The sequence below is a fragment of the Eulemur rufifrons genome, chromosome 29 (assembly GCF_041146395.1).
Source record: "Eulemur rufifrons isolate Redbay chromosome 29, OSU_ERuf_1, whole genome shotgun sequence".
NCBI lineage: Eukaryota > Metazoa > Chordata > Mammalia > Primates > Lemuridae > Eulemur > Eulemur rufifrons.
The window spans coordinates 45,010,886-45,034,648 of record NC_091011.1 but is presented as its reverse complement, the minus strand read 5'-3'; the positions used below and the strand labels follow the sequence as shown (position 1 = coordinate 45,034,648).

The 23,763-nt window shown below is 33.9% G+C and overlaps 1 protein-coding gene across 10 annotated transcripts in view; it reads right to left on the bottom strand.

Annotated features, from left to right (window-relative positions):
* The window catches only part of SGCE (sarcoglycan epsilon), a 69,635-nt gene that overhangs the window by 18,595 nt on the left and 27,277 nt on the right, over window positions 1-23,763 (bottom strand). For all 10 annotated transcript variants that reach the window (XM_069462712.1, XM_069462716.1, XM_069462717.1 and 7 more), the window contains 3 exons: window positions 22,602-22,759; window positions 19,050-19,122; window positions 14,497-14,695 (listed from right to left, as the gene is read on the bottom strand). In XM_069462712.1, the coding sequence (XP_069318813.1) occupies window positions 14,497-14,695; window positions 19,050-19,122; window positions 22,602-22,759 (430 nt within the window). The remainder of the gene's footprint in view (window positions 1-14,496; window positions 14,696-19,049; window positions 19,123-22,601; window positions 22,760-23,763) is intronic.

Sequence of the window (23,763 nt, the reverse complement as noted above, 5' to 3'; positions counted from 1 at the left end):
CAAAACTAACAACAGGTAAAAAGCTGAACAAACTGAAAAATAAACAATTCTTCTTAGATCCATAGGAGAAGCAAGGTCACAGGGCAAACTACTGCCTGGAAAATTGGAGAGACTGAGAGACAAACATAGAGAATCACAATTTACTGGAGAAGAAACCCCTGAGCCGAAACTTCTGAGAGGACCAGTATTGAGGTAGGCAACCCTGAACTGTAACTGATGAATTGCTGGAGGCTTAGCGTGGACAAATCTGAGAAGGTAGTAACTCCAGAGGAACCCAGTCATCAGAGAGCTCCCACATTTATGTGTTTTGGGATAACCAGGTTCTTACAGTGAGTAACAGAGAACAATTCCCTTGTGCTTCCAGCAGGGGGAGGAAAAAAAATCATTTGGAAATACACCAGAGTGTACTGTTCTTAACAAAGCCTGCCCTAAGGAGAAACTATTTAACCAGAGCCTACCATGCTAGGGTTATATCAAAGCCTAACTGACTTGGGGGAAGAAAAATACCCAACTGTAGCCGGCTCTATCCTTCCATGCAAAGGAAGGAAAATACCCAACAACAGACCACTTTAGTCATCCTGTGGCACCTGGGCGGGGGTGGGGGGGCAGCTGAGCAGCACATGTGAGGTTCAGAGTCCTGAGGCACAGGCTCACTGAAAGACTGAGAACTAACCATAGGACTATAGAAAGCATCCCCCACCTGACCACCAGATTACTAAAGGCCTATTTACAGCGATTCCTCTCACCCAATACATTAGTCCAGCTATCAAGGAAAAATTACAAAATATACTAAATAGGAAAAAACACAGTTTGAAGAGACTGAACAAGCATCAGTACCAGATTCAGACATGGCAGAGATGTTGAAATGATCAGACCAGAAATTTTAAGCAACTATGATTAATATGCAAAGGGTTCTAAAAAATACAGTGAACAGAATTGTTAGAAGTTCTCTAGACAGATGTAAAATGATATACGTCGGAAACTCAGACCTATGTAAAGAAAAATACAGCATCAGAGAAGAAATAAGTGAAGATAAAACAAGAATTCTTATGTCTCTTATTTTTAATTGATCTAACAGATAATAGCTTGTTTAAAATAATAATAGCCCGAAGTGAGGTATCACAAGATCGGAAGACTAGGCACCACATGTACTCACCATAAAACTGGCACTGACTAATCAACACTATGGTGCTCACACGATAGTAATAATCTCCAGGGATTAAGGGGTTAGGGGGAGAGGTAAACTCACAACTAATGGACGTGGTGAGCATTGTAAAGTGGAAGGACATGCCTCTAATCCTCGCTTGAGTGAGGCAAAGACATAAAATGTAACCAGTATGTTTGTACCCTCATGATATCCCGAAATAAAAATTTTTTAAAAGTTCTGAAAATTACAATATGAAAAAAATATATTAAAATGGAAAAAAAATAATGGCAACAATGTATTCACCTATGTATGCTTAAGTATATAAACATATTTTGATATGCTTATACATAAACAAAATGAATGAGAGCAATGATACAAGGGAAGTGAGGGAGAAATATGGATTATTTTCTTATTATAAGATACTTGCACTACCCGGGAAGTGGTATAGTGTTATTTAAAAGTGGACCTGGATTACTTGTACATGTATATTACAAACTCTAAGGCAATCACTAAAAAAAGGAAAAAAAAAAAAAGGAAAAAAGGAAAAAAAAAAAACCACAACTGATATGCTAAGAGAGGGGAGAAAACAGAATCATATAAAATGCTCAGTTAAAACCACAAAGGGTGAGAAAAGAGTGAAAGACAAAAATAGGAACAAAGAACAAGGGCAACAAATAGAAAAATAGCAAATATGGTAGAGAGTAATGCAACTACATTAGTAATTACTTTAAACATCAATGGTCTAAATGCTCTAAGTAACACACAGAGCTTATCAGAGTAGATTAAAAAGCAAGAACCAACTATATGTTGTTTACAAGAAATTTACTTTAAATAGAGATACATATACATTAAATGGATAGAAAAGATATACCATTCTGATGCTAATTTTTTAAAAAGCAGGATTAGAGATATTAATTTCAGACAGACTGGACTTTGTAGCAAGGAAAGTTATCAGGGATAAAGAAGATATTACATAATGATAAAGAGGTCAATTTTTCTAAGAATATAAAATAATTGCAATGTGTATGTGCCTAATAACAAAGCATCAAATTACATTAGGCAAAAACTGATAGAAGTGCAAAGAGAAACAGATGAATCTACTACTATAGTTGGAGATTTCAACATCCCTCTATCATAAATAGACAAAAGCAACAGGTAGAAAACTGGTAAGGACATAGTGGAACCAAACATCATCATCAGTTAACTAGATTTAATAGACATCTATAGACTACTTCAGCTAACGATAACAGAAGACACACTCCTCTCAAGTTCACCTGGAACATTTACCATTATTCTGGGCCATAAAACACACCTTAACAAATTTCAAAGAATAGAAATCATATAATGTCTACTCTCAGATGACAAGGGAATTAAACTAGAAATCAACATCAAAAGATAACTGGAAAATCCTCAAATACTTGGAGATTAAGCAATACATTTCTAAATAACATTAGTTAAAGGAAGCATCTCAAAAGAAGTTTAAAAATATTTTGAACTAAATGAAAATGAAACTATAATATCAAAATTGTGAGATGAAGCAAAAGCAACACTTAGAGGGAAATTTATAGCATAGAATGGATATATGAGAAGAGACAAAAGATGTAAAATCAGTCACCTAAGTTTCCACTTTAGGAAACTAGAAAAACAAGAACAAATGAAATCCAAAGTAAGCAGAAGAAAAGAAACAATAAAAATTAGGGAAGAAATCAGTGAAATTAAAACAAAAAATCAAGAGAAAAAAAATCAAAGAAAAAAAGCTGGTTCTTTGAAAAGATCAACAGAATTGATAACCCAGGCTTACTAAGAAAAAAAAAAAAAAGAGAGAAAAGACACAAGTGCTAATATCAGAAATGAAAGATCAACATAACTAAAGATTCCATGGACATAAGAAGGATAATCAAGGAATATTATGAACAACTCTATACGAATAAATTTGATAATGCAAATGAAATGGACCAATTCCTTGAGATACACAATCTGCCAAAATTCACATAAGAAGAAAACACAATCTGTATTGACTCTGTATCTAGTAAAGAAATTGAATCAATAATTAAAAACCTTCAAAAATAGAAAGCACCAGACTCAGATGGGTTCAGAATCCTACCACAAATTTAAGGAAGAAACTATTCCAATTTTCAACAATATTTCTCAGAAGATAAAAGCCAAGAGATTATCTCCTATCTCATTCTATGAGGCCAACACTACTTTAATATCAAAACCAGAAAAAAACATTTTGAGAAAAGAAAACTACAGACTTGTACTTCTTACGAATATAGATGAAAAAATTCTCAACAAAATATCAGCAAATCAAATCCAACACCATATAAAAGGTATTATACACAATGACCAAGTGGGATAAATCCCAGTTATGCAAGGCTCATTTGACATTAAAAAATCAATTATATAATCTTCCACATCAACAAGCTAAAGAAGAAAACTCACATGATCTTCTTAGCAGATGCAGAAAAAGCATTTGACAAAATCCAACACCCATTCATGGTAAAAACTCTTAGTAAGCCAGGAATAGAGAGGAAATTCCTCAATTTGACAAAGAACATCTACAAAAACCCTACAGCTAGTATTATGCAAAATGGTGAGAAACTCAAAGTTTTCCCAATAATATCAGGAACAAGTTGAGGATGTCACTTCTCATCACTGCTCTTAAACATCATACTGGAAGTCCTAACTAATGCAATGAAAGCAGCAAAGGAAATAAAAGGTATACAGATTTGGAAAGAATAAATAAAACTGTCTTTGCTCGCAGATGATATGATCCAAAAGAACTGGCAAAAAATCTCCTGGAACTAATAAGATATTATAGAAAGGCTGTAGGATACCAAAGTTAACATACTAAAGTGAATCACTTTCCTGTATACCAGCATGAACAATGGAACTTGAAATTAAAGGCACCATGCCATTTACATTAGTATCTCCCAAAATAAAATACTTAAATATAAATATAAAATAAGTACGAGATCTATATGAGGAAAATTATAAAACTCTGATGAAAGAAATTAAAGAACTAAACAAATGGAGAGAGATTCCAAGTTTATGGGTAGGAAGACTCAATATTGTCAAGATGTCAGTTCTTCCCAAATTAATTATAGATTCAATGTAATCTCAATCAAAATCCTAGCAAGTTATTTTGTGGATATTGATAAAGTGGTTCTAAAGTTTATATGGACAGGCAAAAGACCCAAAATAGCCAACACGAAATTGAAGGAGAAGGACAAAGTTTGAGTACTGACACTACCTGACTTCAAGACTTACTATAAAGCCACAGCAATCAAGACAGTGTGGTATTGGTGAAAGAAAGACAGATAGATCAATGGAACAGAACAGAAAGCCCAAAAATAGACTCACATAAATCTAGTCAACAAATCTCTGACAAAGGAGCAAAGGCAATACAATGGAGGAGAGATAATCCTTTCAACAAGTAGCATTTTAACAACTAAACACACACCTGCAAAAACAAAAAAATAATCTAGACACACACCTTTTATCTTTCACAAAAATTAACTAACAATGGATCATAGATATAAATGCAAAATGCAAAACTAAGAAACTCCTAGAAGATAACACAGGAGAAAAATCTAGATGATCTTGGGTTTGGTGATGACTTTTTAGTTACAACACCAATGGCATAATCCATGAAAGAAAGAACTGATATGATGGACTTCATTAAAACGAAATTTCTGCTCTGCAAAAGACACTGTCAAAAAATATAAAAAGGCAAGCCACAGACTGACTGCAAGAAAATGTTTGCAAAACACTTATCTGATAAAGGACTGTTATCCAAAATGTACAAAGAACTCTGCAGACACCTCTCCAAAGAAGACATATCCATGGCAAATAAGCATATGAAAAGATGCTCCACATCACGTCATCAGGTAAATACAAATTATGACAATGATAAAATACTATTAAATACAACACACCTATTAGAATGGCCAAAATCCAGAACACTGACAGTATCAAATGCTGACAAGGATGTAGAGTAACAGGAAATTTCAGTGGGAATGCAAAATGGTGCAGCCACTTTGGAAGACAGCTTGGCAGTTTCTTACAAAACTAAATATACCCTTACCATATGATCCAGCTATCACTCCCCCTAGTATTTAACCAAGGGAGTTGAAAACATATCCACACAAAAACCTGCATACAGATGTCTATAGCAGCTTTATTCATAATTGCCAAAACTTGGGGACAATCAAGAAGTCCTTCAATAGGTGAATGATAAATAAATTATAGTACATCCAGAATATGAAATATTATTCAGCATTAAAAAAGAATGAGCTATCAAGCCATGAGAAGACATGGAAATAACTTAAATGCATATTACTAAGTGAAAGAAGCCAATTTGAATGGCTATATACTATATGATTCCAATTATATGACACTCTGGAAAAAGCAAACTGTGGAGACAGTAAAAAGAACAATGGTTGCCAGGGGTTAAGGGGAAGGAGAAAGGAATAGGTGGGACATAGATAACTTTTAGAGCAGCGAAACTACTCTTTATAATACTGTAATTCTGGATTCATGCCATTAGACATTTGTCCAAACTCACAGAATGTACAATAGCAAGAGTGAAATTTAATGTAAACTATAGGCTTTTGGTGATAATGATATTTGTCAATGTAAGTTCATCAATTATAACAAATGTACCATTCTGGTGGGGGATGTTGATAATGGAGGAGGCTATGCATGTGTGGGAAGGGCAGGTAGATGGGAAATTTCTGCACCTTCTCCTTAATTTTTCTATGAATCTAAAAATTTTCTTAAAAATAGCATACTGAAAGAATATATCAAAGACTTAAATGTAAAAGCTAAAACTATTAAACTCTGAGAAGAAAACAGGCATAAATCTTTGTGACCTTAGATTAGGCAATGATTTCTTAAATATGACAGCATAAAACTCCAGCAATAATAGAAAAAATAAATAAATTTATCCAAGTTAAAATGTTCTGTGCTTCAAAGAACACCATCAAGAAAGGGAAAAGACAACCCATGGAATGGGAGAAAATATTTGCAAATCATATATCTAATAAGGGATTTGTATCTAGAATATAAAAGGACTCTTACAATTTAAAAGAAAGCCAAATAATCCAATTGAAAATGGCAAACAACATGAATAGAGCTATTTCCAAAGATGATATACCAACGTCTGATAAGCATATGAAAAGATGCCGAACATCACTGGCCATCAGAGAACTAGAAATCAAAACCACAGTGAGATACCACTTTACTTCCACCAGGATGGCTATAATAAAAAAGACAGACAATAGCTAGCACTGGTGAAGATGTAGAGGAATTGGAACCCTCCTAATCTGCTAGTAGGAATGTAAAATGATGCAACTGCTCTGGAAAATAGTGTAGCAGTTCCTCACAGGTTAAATACAGTTATAATATGACCCAGCAATTCCATTCCTAGGGATATACCTAAGGAAAATGTAAATATATGTCTACATAAAAACTTGTACATGAATGTTCATAGCAACATTATTTGTGATAGTCAAAAAGTAGAAATAATCCACATGCTTATTAACTTATGAAGGGATAAACAAAAGGCAGCATACCCATACGATAGAATATTACTCAGCAATAAAAAGAAATAAAATACTGATAAAATTCTACAACATAGATGAAACTTGAAAATATTATGCAAAGTGAAAGAAGCTGGTCACAAAAGACCACATGTTGCATGATTCCATTCACATGAAATGTCCAGAATAGGCAAATTTATAGAGACTGCAAGTAAATTAGTGGTCGGTTGCCCAGGGCTGGGGATGGTGGTAATTAACTGCTAATGGATACAGGGTAGGGTGGGTGGGGGGTGTTGGGATGACAATGCCCTAAAATGGATTATAGTAATCACAAAACTGTACATTTTAAATAGGCGAATTGTACGATCTATGAATTATTTCTCAATAAAGCTGCTCTTTTTAAAAAATGAAATGAAATAAAAGTACAGCATGAAGATTCAAAGCTATGTCAATATAAGCATGAAGTCACAGCCAAGCCTGAGATGACAATGGTGTTGCAGAGAATGTTTACACAAATTCCTGTGCCCTTTACATCAAATTGATATTAGGACTTAAGTTTAATTTGAAAAAACATTTCTAAAAAACCAATTGTACCTTTGGGAAACAAACAAAATAGTGGACTAAAATTAAAGATCAAATTAAAAATTCAGAACAAAAGTTGATATAAGAAACTATCAGTATTTAGATGATCAGTGAATATAAACATATTCCATTTAAAACAAGTCATTATTTTTAAGCCTCACATAAAGTTAATTTCTATCCTTTTATTAACTGCCAAGCTAACCCCATATTTTTCCTTAATAATTGCAAAATATATCTGTAAATGCAGATACAAAATGAACATTTCTTACAACTGTTAACAGCTCTCTTGCTTAAACAAGACATTGATTTGCATTTGTAATTAGTAAGATTTTAAATTAATTCCTTTCAAAATAACATAAATGGGCATAAAAGTTTTGGTGCTTTGAAATGTTTTTCTTAAATTATAAGAGCAACATAAAAATATTACAGAAAACTTGGGATATAAAAACAGAACTCATTTATATTGCCAAGAGAGCTATTTTCATTTTCCAATGTACCTTGCATAATATTTTTCAAATTCATACATTTTAACCTAATTGCAATCATTTCTAAAATATAATTTTATATCCTGCTTTTTCAATTAATGTATTGTATGCATTTTCCATATTGTAGTCTTTGTAATTACCGTTTTATGGCAATATAATTTTTTAAGTGCATGTGATTTATTCAGCAATTATTTCAGAGTTGGACATATAAGTTGCTTCCAATTTTTTGATGTTATAAATAATATTGCAAAAACTATCTCTGTGCTTATTCTTTAACGTTACTCTCTTAAAAGAGATGCCTAGAAGTGGAAACATTTTTATGACAGTTGACACACACTGCCAAATTACTTTCATCTCTACTTGGATGATCTATAAGCTTCTCAAACGTAATATGTTCCAAGCTGAGTTCACCATTACCCCACCCCACCTCCACCTGTTCCTCCTTCTATCTTCTTCTTTCTTGGTGATTGGCATCCCCAGATGCTCAAGTCATGAACTCAAGCACCATCATCTTTGACTCTGCTCCTTCTTTCCACATAACCAATCCATCATCAGTCTCTGACATTTACCCTGAAATAACTCTCATAAACACCTGTCCACTTTGTTCTATCCCACTGCCACAACTCTAGTACTAGTCACCATCACCTTCCTCAGAGAGTGAAGCAACAGTCCTTAATAGTTCTCCTTGAACCCAGTCTTTGCCATTGTCCTTACAAAGCCTATTTGCTGAATGAATGAATGAATAAAACACATTATACCATGTTTAAAAAAACAAACAGAGCAAAAATGTCATGCTCAAGAACAGCTGATAACGAATTTGCCTTGTAGGTTAAAAAAAATGTGTATCTATTATTTCTTCTGCAGAATCTAAAAATTTGAACATGCTGGCTTTTTTTAATATATAATTTTGTCTGAGGCCATGTATAATAATAATTCTATGCTATACATGCTAAAATTATGTTTTTCATAATCTGTTGTTTTCCCTTCAGCTAGCTTTTTGATATGTAAAAATGTAAAATTTTTATGAAGTGAAGCGAGGATGATCTTTACCATTATGACCTTAGCACATGTTTTCAGAATTTCAACTGTGTATAAACAGATGGACGGGAATGTATTATCAAGCACTCGGCTCTCAATGAATGCTAACAAAACATGGGGCTTCAAAACCTTAGGGATCGATGTATGCCAGATAGACTCGTTCCTTGCAACGAATTTTCTCTTCCAATTTGAACAACTCAATTTCCCTTCTTTGAGGTGAAATACATTTATTGAGGCCTTTAAACATGTAATATGAAGAGCCAAATAACAGGTAAATAATTTAAGTCAATACTCTGCCTTTTTCAGCAATAGCCAGATAAATGAATCTAATGATTTTATTTTTTTCTACATTGTCCCAACTAATGAATGCATTTTATTCTTTATGTATATAGGAGATAAAAGGCAGGTTAGAGAAAAATGTGTCCATATACATTACATGTTGCCTGGAAACTCTCGGGCTCTCAAAAGAAGCAACACAACATTTCCTGCTTTTTTCCTCTACCCTACTTCTTTTCTCTGTATGCATCTACAATTAATCAATCAAAAAGTAAGATGGAAAATAAAGGATAAAGGACTTATGAGATTATAACAAAACATATATAATAAACAAATGAAAAAGTAACCAAAAATTAGGAAAAAACTGAAAAACTGACAGGGTTAATATTAATGATTCCATTGTAATCCAGAGCACTGAGTTTGGCACTGAACTTACTTGTATCCAAATCAAAATAGAAAAAACAGTAAATGTCACAGTTCTCATCATTAGAGAGGGGGTAGTGTGACTATTTCTTACAGAGACCTTCATGTTTTAGTGGCATTAAATTCTAAAAGAATTTTCTCAATGTTCACGTGCCTCTAGCAGGGAACATGGATGGCTACTGGGTCCCCTCAACACCAGTATCTCCACGCAGCATTCCCTCCATTCAATCCTCCCCTTATTCTACACAAGTATGATCTCTCTAAAATGAAAACTTTACTATTAGGCATTTTCTACAAAGGTCCCTAATGCTGCAGGATAAAATCCAAACAACTTCTCCAGATAGACAAGGCCTTACATGGTCTGGTCTTTGCCCCCTTGATAACCATCACTCACACTGAGCAGGTTGCCAAGTCCAACATCCTTTCTACTACGTGAGGGCTTTTGGCCATGCCCTTACTTCTGCCTAAAGTCCCTCTTTCTCATTTTCTTAGCAGGCCAGTCTGTATTTAACATTTTCAATGCAGAGTGGGCCTCACCTCCTCCATGAACCTTTCCAGGCACAGACCTGAAGCAGAGTGGGAGCCCTCTCTGTGGTACCTCAGTTGTGGCTCTCACAATACTGACTTTAATTATCTGATGACTTGCCTAGTCCCTAGTAGATCGCAAGTACAGATTGTATTCTGTAAATCACTAAGTCCCAGAGACTAATACAATACTCTCCCATAAAAAATACATATTAATAAGCAATGCTAAATTATGAAAGAAAAACTGATAGAACTTAAAAGAATAGAAATTAAACATACAGTTACATTGATTTCACTTATTTATTTTTGTTATAAAAATGGACTGATATGGGTTTCCAGTTTCTATTTTTATTAAAGGAATTCTTTCAAAAATTCCTGTATCACCACCAATCCATAAAAGAAAGGATATTTGGGGGAAAAAAAAAAGGATATTTGTACCAAAAATATAGGAGGGACATTATATTTTTTATAATTTTTACTTCAAAATACTGGGAGTACAAGTGTTCATTACATGGATAAATTATATTATATAATGCTGAAGTCAGGGATTTTAGTGTGCTTATCACCTGAATCCTGTACATTGTACCCAATAGGTAAGTTTTTATCTCTCGCCCCCTCCCACCTTTTCCCCTTCTTAGTTTCCAATGTCCTTTACACCACTTTATGACCATATGTACCTATTGTTTAGCTCCTACTTATTAGCGACAACATGCGGTATTTGTTTTTCTATTCCTGAGATACTTCACTTAGAATAATGTTCTCCAGTTCCATCCAAGTTGCTGCAAATGACATTATTTCATTCCTTTTTATGGCTGAGTAGTATTCCATGGTGTGTGTGTGTGTGTGTGTGTGTGGTTTTCTTTATCCACTCATCAACTGATGGGCTCTGATGTTGATTTCACATCTTTGCAACTGTGAGTTGTTCTGTGATAAGTATTCAGATGCTGGTATCTTTTTGATAAGATTACTTCTTATCCTGTGGGTAGATACCCAGTAGTGGGATTGCTGGATTCCATAGTGGGTCTACTTTTAGTTCCCTGAGTAGTCTCTATACTGTTTTCTATAGAGGTTGTACTAATTTACAGAGGAGTGATATCATTTAAGAAAAAAGGACAACCCTGTATCACCAAAGATGGCAACAACTTCAGAACCCTACTGAAACTGGCCCAGAATCATGACTTTCCGTCAGACCAATATCTGGCAGCCATTGACTTACCTTCTCTCTTCCTCAAGTATAACTTCTCACTGAGGCCTTTGATATAGGACAAAAATCAGACAATTAATTAGAGGGAGCACTTTGTGAGTATTCCCTCTAGAGAATAAACTAGGATTCTCAGTTGCTAATTGGGGCTAGATCCACATGCTTTGGTACCAGAGGAAATAGCGGTAGGTTTGACAATCTCTTAGGAAAAGTGAGTATATTCTTTAATCCTCACACCCCATCATTCCCTTCATAGCCACCATTTACACTACATCACTCACCCATGGTTGGCAGCTATGACATGCCTAGAATGAAATATAAACCTGCTCTTCTTTCCACCAGCTTTATCCCAAGCTAAATACATCCACGAGTCCTTAGCTTCTGGCTCAGTGTCAGGAGCAAAAGCAGCAGCAAGATCATGTCCAGAGACAGCACAGTTGCTTTGGGGTAATGGGTCTGGCACGTGAATATGAACCTTTTCAGAGGGCTCAGCCTTTCTTTGCAGGAGCTTACTCACTTTGAAGTAAATCTTTATAATCATTTTCTGTTTGATTTAGGAGAAGTCTGAAAGCTGTCAGTGAGTTCTACAGAGATGAAAAAATGCTTGTCAAGAAGGACAATGAGTGGGGATGCTGCAGGGTAGGCTCTTGAGGATTGACATTTAATGACCCTTTAGATGGCGGAAGGGTAGTAGGTTTACTTCGAGAGTCTACCACTGAGAGCTAGTCTTGGTCATCTGCTGTTTATTTAACCACACACATCGCATATGAAAACATTTATATTATAATTAGTAGATTGTGGCTGTCATGAGTAATAGGAAATAATTTCATGAAGATCTTTTTTTTCTTTAAATCCAGGACCAAGACTTATGCTTAAGTGTTAAGCACATTTATTAGGTGCTTAATTAATACTTCTGAAGTATATGGATATATATTCTAAATAAAATTTTTAAAAAGCAAGGGTTGCAATTCCTTTGCTATCACTGACCCTACTTCTTGATCTTTTCAATATTTCATTTTTAAAAGGATTTATAGCCCAAGATATTTTCAAAAGAAAATACAGAAGAAAAAAGTATACTAAGTAAATTAAAAATCACAATATACGCCATTAAAAAGGAAGAGAGGCACTAGAGATGAGTTAAGCATTGGATTTATTTCTAAATTTAAGGCAACAGGGCTAAAAAATTATTTCTGTTACCATGACATTATATAACAACTAAAGAAAACATGCGAAATCATTCCTAGGGATAAACTTTTCTTCTGGAATTATAACTCAATAGGATTTTATTTTATTCATGCTTTTATAGGGACACTGGAGTAATGGAGTTGGCATTGGGTACAATTTATAGAAATGCTATTTTAAAAGACTCCTCATAAGAATATTTTGTAAAGGTTAAGGCTTAACGTTAAATTAAAACTCGTGGAAAGCATTTCAAGTTGGGAAGGGATCTGAGACAAGAGTCCAAATAAATGCCACGGGACGAACTCTCAAATATCTGACAGCATATGCCTCCCTCTAGCAGGTGTTGGGGGCCAGTCCGCCAATGACTGAATTCTCTAACAAGTACTTGTAGGACAAAAATTCTGTTCTTAATTTAGAGTCACATGCTCAGGCCCAGCCCTAGGCTCAAAGAATCAGTCTCCAGGGGGAATCAGAGGCCAGGAACCAATCTATATTTTTAGTAATGTTCTACTGGCAACTCTCAGGCTAGACATAGTTGGAAAGCACTGCTTTAGGTCAGAGTTTGGTTTAGGTAGCTGCTTAGTTCAATTAAGTTCAGGTTCTAAAAGTGCCTCTGTGGGTGGGGCCTCCACTACTGATTGGAGAAAGGGTGAGACCAGAAAAAACTACAACAATGGAAAACTCTGCCAGTGCCTGGTTTTTGTGCTATTTCCTCCAACTTTTTTTTTTTTGGTTATTGTTTTAACAATCATTGTGGAACACCTTTCCTTTAAGAAAAATGTTGACAAAGCTCCAAATTTAGAGACTGTTTCAGGGCAAATATTCCTGTTCATCTCATTCCATGGTTTCACTTTACTCCGTGGGAAAGAGAAATATATTGTAACTCTGAAGTGAAAATTTAAGGTCTAGAATTATGTTTTCATATAGAAAGCCAACCAGTGTACAGACAAAAGATAAGGCAAATATTTTCCTCAAAGCACTTCTATGTGTGCTTGACTGACTTCAAAATCTATTGCTGTAACATAGAAAATAAAACTTAATTCCGAAATTTTTAAGTTGGACTTTATAACTCACTGCTTTTCCCTACCCTCCTACTGCCCACTCCCTCAGACTTCATCTATGTCATCTGTGATCTTTTCCCTTATTTCCAACAAAGTTCTCCTTTAAAGCTGCCCTTGGAGTTAATTCTCACTAATCCAGGCATTCTAGCTAATTTCAGATATCACCTGGATAACAGTGTTTTCAGAATTATGGATGAAGGAGGAGTTGGAAAGGGATATGCGGTGAAAAATGTGATTTATACCACACACTGTACTTTAACAGGATGGAGGGAGCAAATCTGCCTCAAATTATAGATTAGTAATTAAAGATCACAATTTGTCTTAATGACACTGACGCTTTCAATTTGCACAGGCAAAAATTTTCTTGACCTCTACAAGGATACAAGTCATATTTTACACAGCTTGAGAATTGACAAATCCCTTTCTAATACGTTGTCTCATTTAATCACTGTAACAACCCTAAGGGAGAGTATAATCCCCACTGGAACAGATGAGGAAGTTGAGGCCCAGAGAAGTTCAACATTTGCCTAATATCACCGAGTTTGTGAGTGACAAGACCAGGCTTTAGGTTCTCGTATCATAGGAATGGGCTTCCAATCCACTCCAGCTATCAGTCACCAACACATGGTGGAAAGAATGTTAAAGACGAAGAAATAGTTTCCTAGAATAAAGTTACAGCAGTCCGCGCGTCCGTCTGCAGCTGATAACTGGGGCATCAATTTCCTTTGAAATTCATGGCCCTAAATAATCAGCTTCTCTATGGAAGGCACAAAAGACTTAGTGCTATAATTTATGATGCTGATCCTGATCTACAACAATTAGATTTCACAGACCTGGAACTTGAGATATACAGAACTATTAACACAATCTCTTTGTCAATATAGAAAATTGCTAGCATGTTCATATCTTTACAGTATCTATTTCCTATTAAAAAGAAAACTGTAATAGGCCATCTGCCATCTATAATAAGCGTGATAAAATCACCGTATTTAAAAAATCTATATTTAAGACAATGAGATAAAGGTCTGCTTACCCCTCCTTCAGGTCATTAATGGGAAGTGGAACCCTGCCGCCCCTGTCTAGGGCCGACGTGATGTTTATGGCGTTGAGGCGCTCAGGCTGCCACACATTTTTCACCGCCCCGAGAAAGTCTCCGAGAACCTCACTGGCCAACATTTCTTCTACGTTCATATTTTTAATGAAGAATTCTGCTTGATATGGCAATGGGAAGTCTAATTTTGGCGAAAAAGGGTATGCATATCTTTAACAAAGTAGTCTTTTAAAGGAGAAACAGAAGAACAATTTGAGATTTGTTGAATTCTGTCATAATCCTGGAAGTAGGGAACAATATTAATACTGGCTTTAAAAGTTTTCTGTATAACAGTGGATGTCTCTAAAAACATAACATACATTAGACACAGAACTTTATCTATGATATAATAAAATCCAAGGTCCAGCAATTTATAATTATAGGACTTGCCAAAAAAAGAAGACTCAATCTGTATTTTTTAATTGATAACATTTAGTGATTTTTTTAGAAGCATGTTAAAATGTCACTTTTTCCTAAAATAAATTTTGATTACATGTCCAATACAAATTCTAAAAATCAGAGCAATTCTACTGTTTTCATCACTCTGTAATTAAATATGCTAGAAAAATTTAAAACTTCTTACATAATTCCACATTTCACATTGCTAGAGATTTAGTTAGCTTTTTCCCTTCCCCAATGTCTCATCAAAATTTCCCTCTAAATAGTTCAATTTATATTTTAAACCAGCCCAATGTCAAAATCAGACTCTCAATATAAAAAATCTAAATAAAGACAGAAATATTTGTTATTCAAATGTTACTCTTGAATTACGAACCATCATTTCCTATATTTTGATTGTTCCATTAAGATAAAGAATAGCCTATTTTTTATTTAATATTTCTGTAATAATAAAGGTTAATTTTTTAAAAATATTTACTATGAGGCAGGCCAAGCTAAGGGATTTAAATGAATTATAACATTTAATTCTCACAACAGGACAGTGAGTAGGCACTTACATTTTTCTCTATACTTTCTGATATGGAAGCTATCTTTGGAGAGGTCCAAGAACTTGCCATGAATTTGAACTTACCTCATATGATTTTTATCTCATTTAAAGAAGACTGTTTATATAAAATACTCAGTGGAGTTCCCAAAATAGAGTAAGAACTCATAAAGTATTAAACTTTGTTTTTGGTTTTTTGAGACAGGGTCTCACTCTGTCACCCAGGCTGGAGAGCAGTGGTGTGATCATAGCTCACTGCAGCCTCAAACTCCTGGGCTCAAGAGATCCTCCTGCCGTAGCCTCCCAAGTAGCTGGCTATAGGCATACACCACCACACCTGGCTAATTTTTATTTTTATTTTTGTAGAGATGGGGTCTCACTGTGTTGCTTAGGCTGGTCTTGAACTCCTGGCCTCAAGTGATCCATTTTAGCCTCCCAAAATTCTGGGATTACAGGCATGAGCCACAACACCTGGCTAAACTTTAGCTCTTGTTATATTAATAATAATATGATAAGTTTGGTTATCTGAATTCATACTTTAAAAGTACAAGAAAATGTTTCTGGACTCCAATTTAAAGTTGCCAATAATAATTATACTATGAATATCCTGTGATTTATTTCAATAAAATTCATGTATCTGTAAAGTATTCCACTCTTTCTTAAGAAACCAAAAATGAAAATTACATAATAAGTACCGGAAATCTTAATGACCTCATTTCTTATGGAGCTTCTTTGATATTAAAAGAGATTTGATGTTAAAATTTAAGAAAGAAACTCGGGTTTCAAAGTTTTCAACAGCTTTCTAGAGCATGGTCATTACTTCCTGAAGATTTAGTTCTTCAAGGCCCTAATCATAAAAAGTCTTTTACTTAATATCCTATATTGTCATTTATTCTGCTTATGATTTTGTTAGATTTGTTTAATGTATGGTCCATCTGTAATCTTCTAAAATATATTTATTCTCTTTTAAGCAGATAAATTTCCTGTTTTATACAGATAAACAACAGCTTAATTATGCTACATTTTACTGCATACCTAAAAATAGTCATGCAGAAATGTGTCCTGAAGAAGAGTTTCTTGGCAATAAATAATATTTATAAATAATATCAAATATAGCTGTTGAATATGCCAGAGGTCTATAATCTATTCATCTCCTTAAAATGTTTTTACATCTAATTTTCTAAATAAGCATGTAAAACTTTTTTCTTATTATCAGTACTACTTTTTGGAGAACTGTTACTTGGCTTTTCCTGATCCCTGTGACCCTGCTTCGTGTCTCCCTCTCTGGGACCTGCTGCGAATCCTGTCGCTGCCACCACGCCCTTCAGAGGCTCTGGGTTGGGCAGCTGCCTGCTGTCTACCCAGCAAAGAGCTGATGCCAGGCCTACCAGAGATGAGTCACGGCAGCTTTCTAACTCTGGGGAAATCCCATGCCTGCTATATTTGGAAATCACTGAGGCCAGGAGAACAGTAGGCCAACAGATTGGTGGCAGGCCTCTGAGGCGCTAAACCCAATTTAGAGAATCACTTTTTGTACTCTCCTTGAGCGCCACGCTGTGTGAGACTACATGACTAATTTCCCATTAGGTCTCGCAGAACAGGAGACAGCTGGGCACGGAGTTGGACAGAGCCTGATTACCCTGATATAAACTTTTGTTATTTCTTTTCCTAAAACTTGTCTGGGACAAATAGCATGAGTGTAGGCCATGCTCAAAGATGTGCATCCTAGTGCACACAGACATTCTTTCTAGACCACCAAAGACAAATACGTGACCTTTAGGTCAGTTGTATTCAAATAGTTCAGGGCCACTAAAGCCTACGTAAAAAGCAGTGGAATAGCTCTGCCTGAAGTAGAGGTCATGGCTTCCAAAACCCATCTCCTCCCCCTCCTCCTCCTCAGCAGCATGCCTTCAAGACCCCTGATTTAGATAAACAGCCCCTAATGCCAACTTTCAGCCCCACCGTTGTCTAGTATCTTCCATTAGTTATCTGCTTGATCATGAGTCCCAAATGTCAACACCACCACCTATTAAGATCCTCGTGTACTTGGTATTTACGCACTAAGACCAGACTTGAGAAGGAGTTAGCTCAAGCTGTAGAGAAGGCTGTTTTTCAGTTTGTAGGGATTCCCATACTTGATAAAAAGTTTTGAGTCTCTCTGAGACATAATGGTGAGGTTAGATGGTCCAAGCCCACTGTAATATAACTATTAATACATAACTATAGTGATGAACTCTCAAGGAGGAAGGAAACTTTTCGACCGTTCTGCTCATTAAGGGTATTCCAATTCTACAGGGACAGCTTAGGATGGACGCAAACATCCAATCACAATTGCAGTCAAGAACAAAAGTCTCCCTGATCAAAACATAAATACTTACCAAAAGCCCTTGGGGAGTGGGAGAGTCAACAAGGAGCCCGCTGTCCAGGACTATAGAACTGGCACTTGGACTTGCTTTTCATGTATGAAGGTCATTTTAATTTTAAACTCACACATTGGTTGTCCACAATTGATACTGCTAAGTATCTGTGGGAAAATTCACTTAATGGGGTTCCAGTCTTTAAGCAATTTCTGCAAATTTCATTTTGCAGAAATTGCTTTCTTTTAGTATAAAGGCAATTTTTAATCCAGCCTTGACTGAATTATCATGAATTCCAAATTAGTAGGTTCTGATAAAAAGTTTTGTGTTTGCTCATTTGTTTTTAGTTGTATTAGTAAATAGAAGCAAGAATTCCCCTATCAAGAATGCACAATTATTTTTCTGTCTGCAGACGAAAAAAATTCTGCATCAGCTACTCTCTTATCACCCCCATAAATGATATCTTGTATAGAGAGGATTACCCTGTAATTTATAAATTTTAACTACAAAGTTTTTAGTAGTATGTATTTTTCCCAGTCGGTTGCCAAAACAGAGTCAAAATATTTGAGAGTGAAATTCTTGGAATATGTCCTTTGTCCCTAACCTTCCAAGTCCTTAGGAAATCATTTACAATTTGGGCATATGTAACTTTAAATTGCTGATGCATTCTAACAGTTACTAACACATGATTAGCTATTTAGGAACGAAATTGTGTGCCAAATTGAAGTTTATTTCTGTCTTCCAACAACTCTATATGGTCACATACAACTAGACGACCACCTACAGTAAATTTTAAAGCAAAATAATAAAACTAGCTAATAATTACTGATTGTGCACTCTGTGATCAGCTCTGTGTTAAGCACATTTCAAGCCTTAACTCATAGAATCCTTACCCCAGACTTCTGAGAGAGATGCTATTCTTAAGTCTTGTTTTACAGATGATGAAACCAAGCCTTAAAGAAATAAGTGGCCTATCTGTTTGGTTCCCTATCTGGAGTTTTTTACCACCATAACACATCATGATATTTTATAATAAATTAGATACTGCTTAGTTTTCTTTCCTACATTTTAGTACTTCATCAGTTATATTAGGTATGTGGTGCTTTAAAATTCTTAACTATATTTTATGTAGTTAAGAAACATAAAGAAATACTGCTTGTAAATAAGGAAATGGTCAACATATTTTCAATACCTACCTTCTGCTGACATTATATTAATTATCAAATTATGCCTTGCAGTCTCAAAGGTGCGCCTATTGTAGGCAGTTATCTATTATAAAAGGAAAATCACATTAAAGAAGTGAAATGTTATTTGTAAAATGAAGTTCATTAAGGAATGAAACTGAAAACAAATTGTTATTCTTTCCATTTTCATTATTTGTTGATATACTTACAAAATATTCCTTCTCTGGGTAATAAGAACTTGGGGCTTTTAGCAACATTATGGGAAAATAAACAATTAGGTCTATTTAATGTGCTGAAACAAAAAGTTAAAATCAGAAAGACTCCTTCACAAAAAGCCATTAAGTCCTCGCAGCAACGCAGATGCATCATTAATAAATGAATTAACCATTATGAATTACTTACCGGTGATGTCCTGAGGTTTTTAAAAAAATCTAAACAATATATTTTTGTACTTTTAAATGGAGTTTAAGGATTATGACAGAATGAACACTTCAAAACAAGCACATCTTTGTGTTTGCGTTTAGACTAAACTGCATACCAGTCCAAAAAATGTCATGAAAGACCCTTTGGAAATCATCTCTCACTTCTGATGGTAGTAGTAAAGCAGCAAGGATCACAGTCTTAAGTAAGCTCACGGCACATGCTCAAAAACACAAATCAATCCCTTCAGAGAGTCCAGTATTAGTAAACATTTGTAGGGCCACTGAACTTACATCAAAGTCAACTCAGCAACAGCCACTGCAAACAACAAACAAAGCAAAGGCCAACTACAGGATATGGCTTCAAAAATCAAAGAATAATTAACTTTATAACAGATATTAAATCATTCAGACATGTCTGCAATACCTCAAAAACACAAATGATTGTGTCAAAGTCTTAGAATCCCAGCACTAGCCTTCTGGCAGTGATTGCAGCGGGAGCTGACACTGAGACAAAAGAAGAGTATAAAACTGACTCAAATTAAAAAGAAACATTTTGTGCATTTAAAAACAAGTATCAAAGATTTTTATACATCACATATGAGCTTCAAAAGAAATAAATTACACTCATTAGAAATATTATTTGAGAGTTAAAACAGTAAGAATCAGAATTTTGGAATAAATTATTCCAAACCTTTAAAAATACTTAAAAGGTATATATTCTAAAAGGCATATTATTCCACAAAGTTAAAAGAACTTCTCTTTCTATGGTTTGTCAAATTTCCGTCAGATTTAATCATTTCCTTGCTGCTATCTATTGAGACACCTAATCAGCCTCACAGTGAACACTAAAATTAAGACCAGCTAATAAAATAAACTTAGAACTATTGTTCAAATGAACTAAATGAAAAAATGCAAAATAGATTTTATTTGGGAAACTTCATGATTTAAAAAGTTTACTATGTAAAAAATTTAACCATATTTTCAAAGGAAAAAAGAGAATGAATCCTCTATTTGTTATAATATCTTGAAGCTTCTGCTCAAAAAAAAATTGATACTTTCAAATTAATAGCAATATTTTTATAGCCACTTTCCCATATTCATCACAAATTTCATTATTATAAATTTCATAAATTCTAATAAATATCTTTTTTTTTAAAATCCCAGGCTACTGAAGGGAGTGAAGAATATTTCATATTGGAAAGAAGAATTTCATTATCTGATTTTATATTTAAGGTTTAATTTTAATGGCTATGAAAGAATATAGTCCTTCTATCACTTGTGAGATATTTAAATACTGTAATATCCTCTCATTTTACTTATGATTATGATGTGAAGACCTTCAAAGCATAAGAGAGTGTGTGTATGTATGCATGCTTTATTTTTGGTCCTCTATTTCTAAAACAGTGCCTGATCTACTTTAGATGCTTAAAATCTAAATATTTCACATAAACATTTACTGAATGAATTAATCAGCAGATTTATATAAAATATTAGTTTGATATGCAAATTCGTGACTAAATTAATAGAATATTTTTAAATGCTATACCTGTTACTACATATGAATATAAAAATAAGTTATTTACAGATTAATTCACTACTTGTTATATGAAGGATATGTTAAATTTTTATCTTCATCGTTTTAGTATATTTTTAACACATATTCATAACACCACATTAGTCATAAAGTATAAAAACATAATGAACTCTTCTTATGAAACCATCTCAACGCATGTGTTTCTCTTCTATCCTTTGCCTGTCCCCAACAAGAAATAGTCATTATGAATTTGGTGTTGAACATCCCACTCATTTTAAATATAGTTTTATTATTAATATATCTATGCTTAAAATGTAAGGTTTAGTTTGTTTGTTTTTGAACTGTACCAAAATGGTAAATCCTATGTATCTTCTGGTACTTTTTTTTTTAATTTAACATTGTCTTTAAAATATTTATCCATGTTGCTGGGCAAACTTAAGCTTATTGTTGCTCTTAACATTCACTGTGTGAGTACACCACAATTTATTAATCTATTCTCTTAGTGATAGACTTTTGGGTCTCTATTGTTTTGTGGGTTTCCAGTGTTTTGCTATACAAACTATACAAACATAATGTTTGTATAGTTGCCCTCCAGGAGGGCATTTGCAAGTATTTCTTTTGGCTACCTACCTAGAAGTGGGACTGCTGGATCATAGGTACAGTGATAGGCAACTATGTATCACTGTACCCTATGATCAACTATCCTGGAGGCATCAGGCTCTAAAACTATGGTATAACTCTCCTCCCATTAACTGCCACATTCAGTACTGTTTTCCAAAGTGGTTATGCCAATTTCCATATCCACATGTAATGAATTTTACTGATGGTAAAATTTTCATTGTGGTCTTAATTTGAATACTCTTCATTACTCGTAAGAGTAACCTTCTTTACCTAAGTTTATTGGCATCTGTGTTTCCTTTTTAGTGAAATGTCTTTTTCTAATTAAATTGTAGGATTCCTTTTTACATTTTAGATACTCACTCTTAGTGAGCTGTATGTATTGACAATATCTTTTCCCAGTTTGAGGCTTTAAAAAAAATGGTTTCTGGTTTAATGGTTGATGAACAGAAGTTTAAAATTTTCATATATTAAAATTTATCAACTTTTTTTCTCTTAAACACAAATATTAGGTCTTATTTAAGAAATCCTTTTCTACCTCAAGGTTAGAAAGAGATTCTTCTACATTTAACATATAGTTTAAAATTTGCTTTTCACATTTAATCTTTAAGCTACCTAGACTTGAAACTTTGCATAATTTCTGTTAGATTTATTCCTAGTACCTTACAATTTTTATTGCTATTAAAAATGGTATCTTTTAAAAATTTTCATTTTCTCAATAAATGTTATTCATGTGTAGAAATGTAACCCTAACCCTAATCCTAACTCTAGCCCTAACCCTAGAGTTTCTTATACTGATCCGATAGCTCACTGCTAGCTTTTCTTAAAATTTAAAATAATCTATCAACTGTTCAATTTCTTCCTTTCAAATCCTTATAGATTTCATTTTTCTTCCTTTACTGCACGTGAAACTCAAATTATTATATACAGTGTGTACGTGCATATATGTATATATAATATATATATAAAATTTTTCTCTAAGTAAATTACCTCAATGATAGTTGGCTTCCCCACATTGTCAGCTGTTGGAGACCCATAAAGGACTCCATCACTATATGGTGTCCTTTGGATATATCGAAGCCATCCAGGTCGGTCTGGGTAACCCATTAAATTTGTGTTAAATGTGATGGGATCATTACTAATCTCACCTAGATAAGAAACACAGAATTAAGACATAAGACAGTTATTTTCACACATGCTCCTTTGGTAGTTTCAATCAAAACATTCTGTCTAAATTTTTTTTCTTACATTTGCAGCAAACTACATACACACATACAAAAAATCAATTGGGAATTTGATTAGGGCCCCACATTAAAAAGATATCCTTTTGGTTGTTTAATTTATCTAGAAATTTGATGTAATGAAGAAAGCATATTCATACAATTTTCTTGGATTTTTTTTTTTTTTTGGTCATCTAAGAGTAAGGTAGTTCCACTATTAACTATCTTTCAGAAAAATTCCCTAATCATTATACTGATGTATTCATTCTTTTGAGAAGCATTCCTTTCATGAAACTCTGGATACTATCAAACTAATGTTAAAGAATATTTCAAAATCATAAAATTATTGGCAAAATAAAAATTATAATTTTAAAACATTGGAGAATAGAATGAAAAATATGTTACAAATCCAAACAACTATAATAATGACAGCATTTATTAATAATAAGCAATAACAGCATTATTTACTGGCATTAAATAAATGCTTTACAAGTACTATTTCATTGATTTTCAAACATAGCTATGAAAGTAGTACTACTATTGGCCCTAATTTTATGATGGAATATGTTATTTTCCACATTAAGTAATTTCTCCATGGTCATAGTAAATGGTGGAACTAGAGTTTAATCCTGGCTGACTCCAGAAGTTATGCTCCTAACTATGTATTTTCTTCTCAATTGTTAGAGCTACTGCTCAAAAGGTTTAGCTTCACAGTTTTGCAAACATGGAATGCCTCATAAGAAAACATTTTTTAAATAATTGATGAAAATGTTATCTTTTTTCTTGAATATTTTTAAGAACATGGCTAACTATATTTTATGAAAGTTTTCAGGTATGCTATTCATCATATAATCTACAAAAAATTTATATCAATTCCAATTTAAAAATGTGTTCTTACAAAATATGATTTTCAGAAAATTCATTTTTGTTTC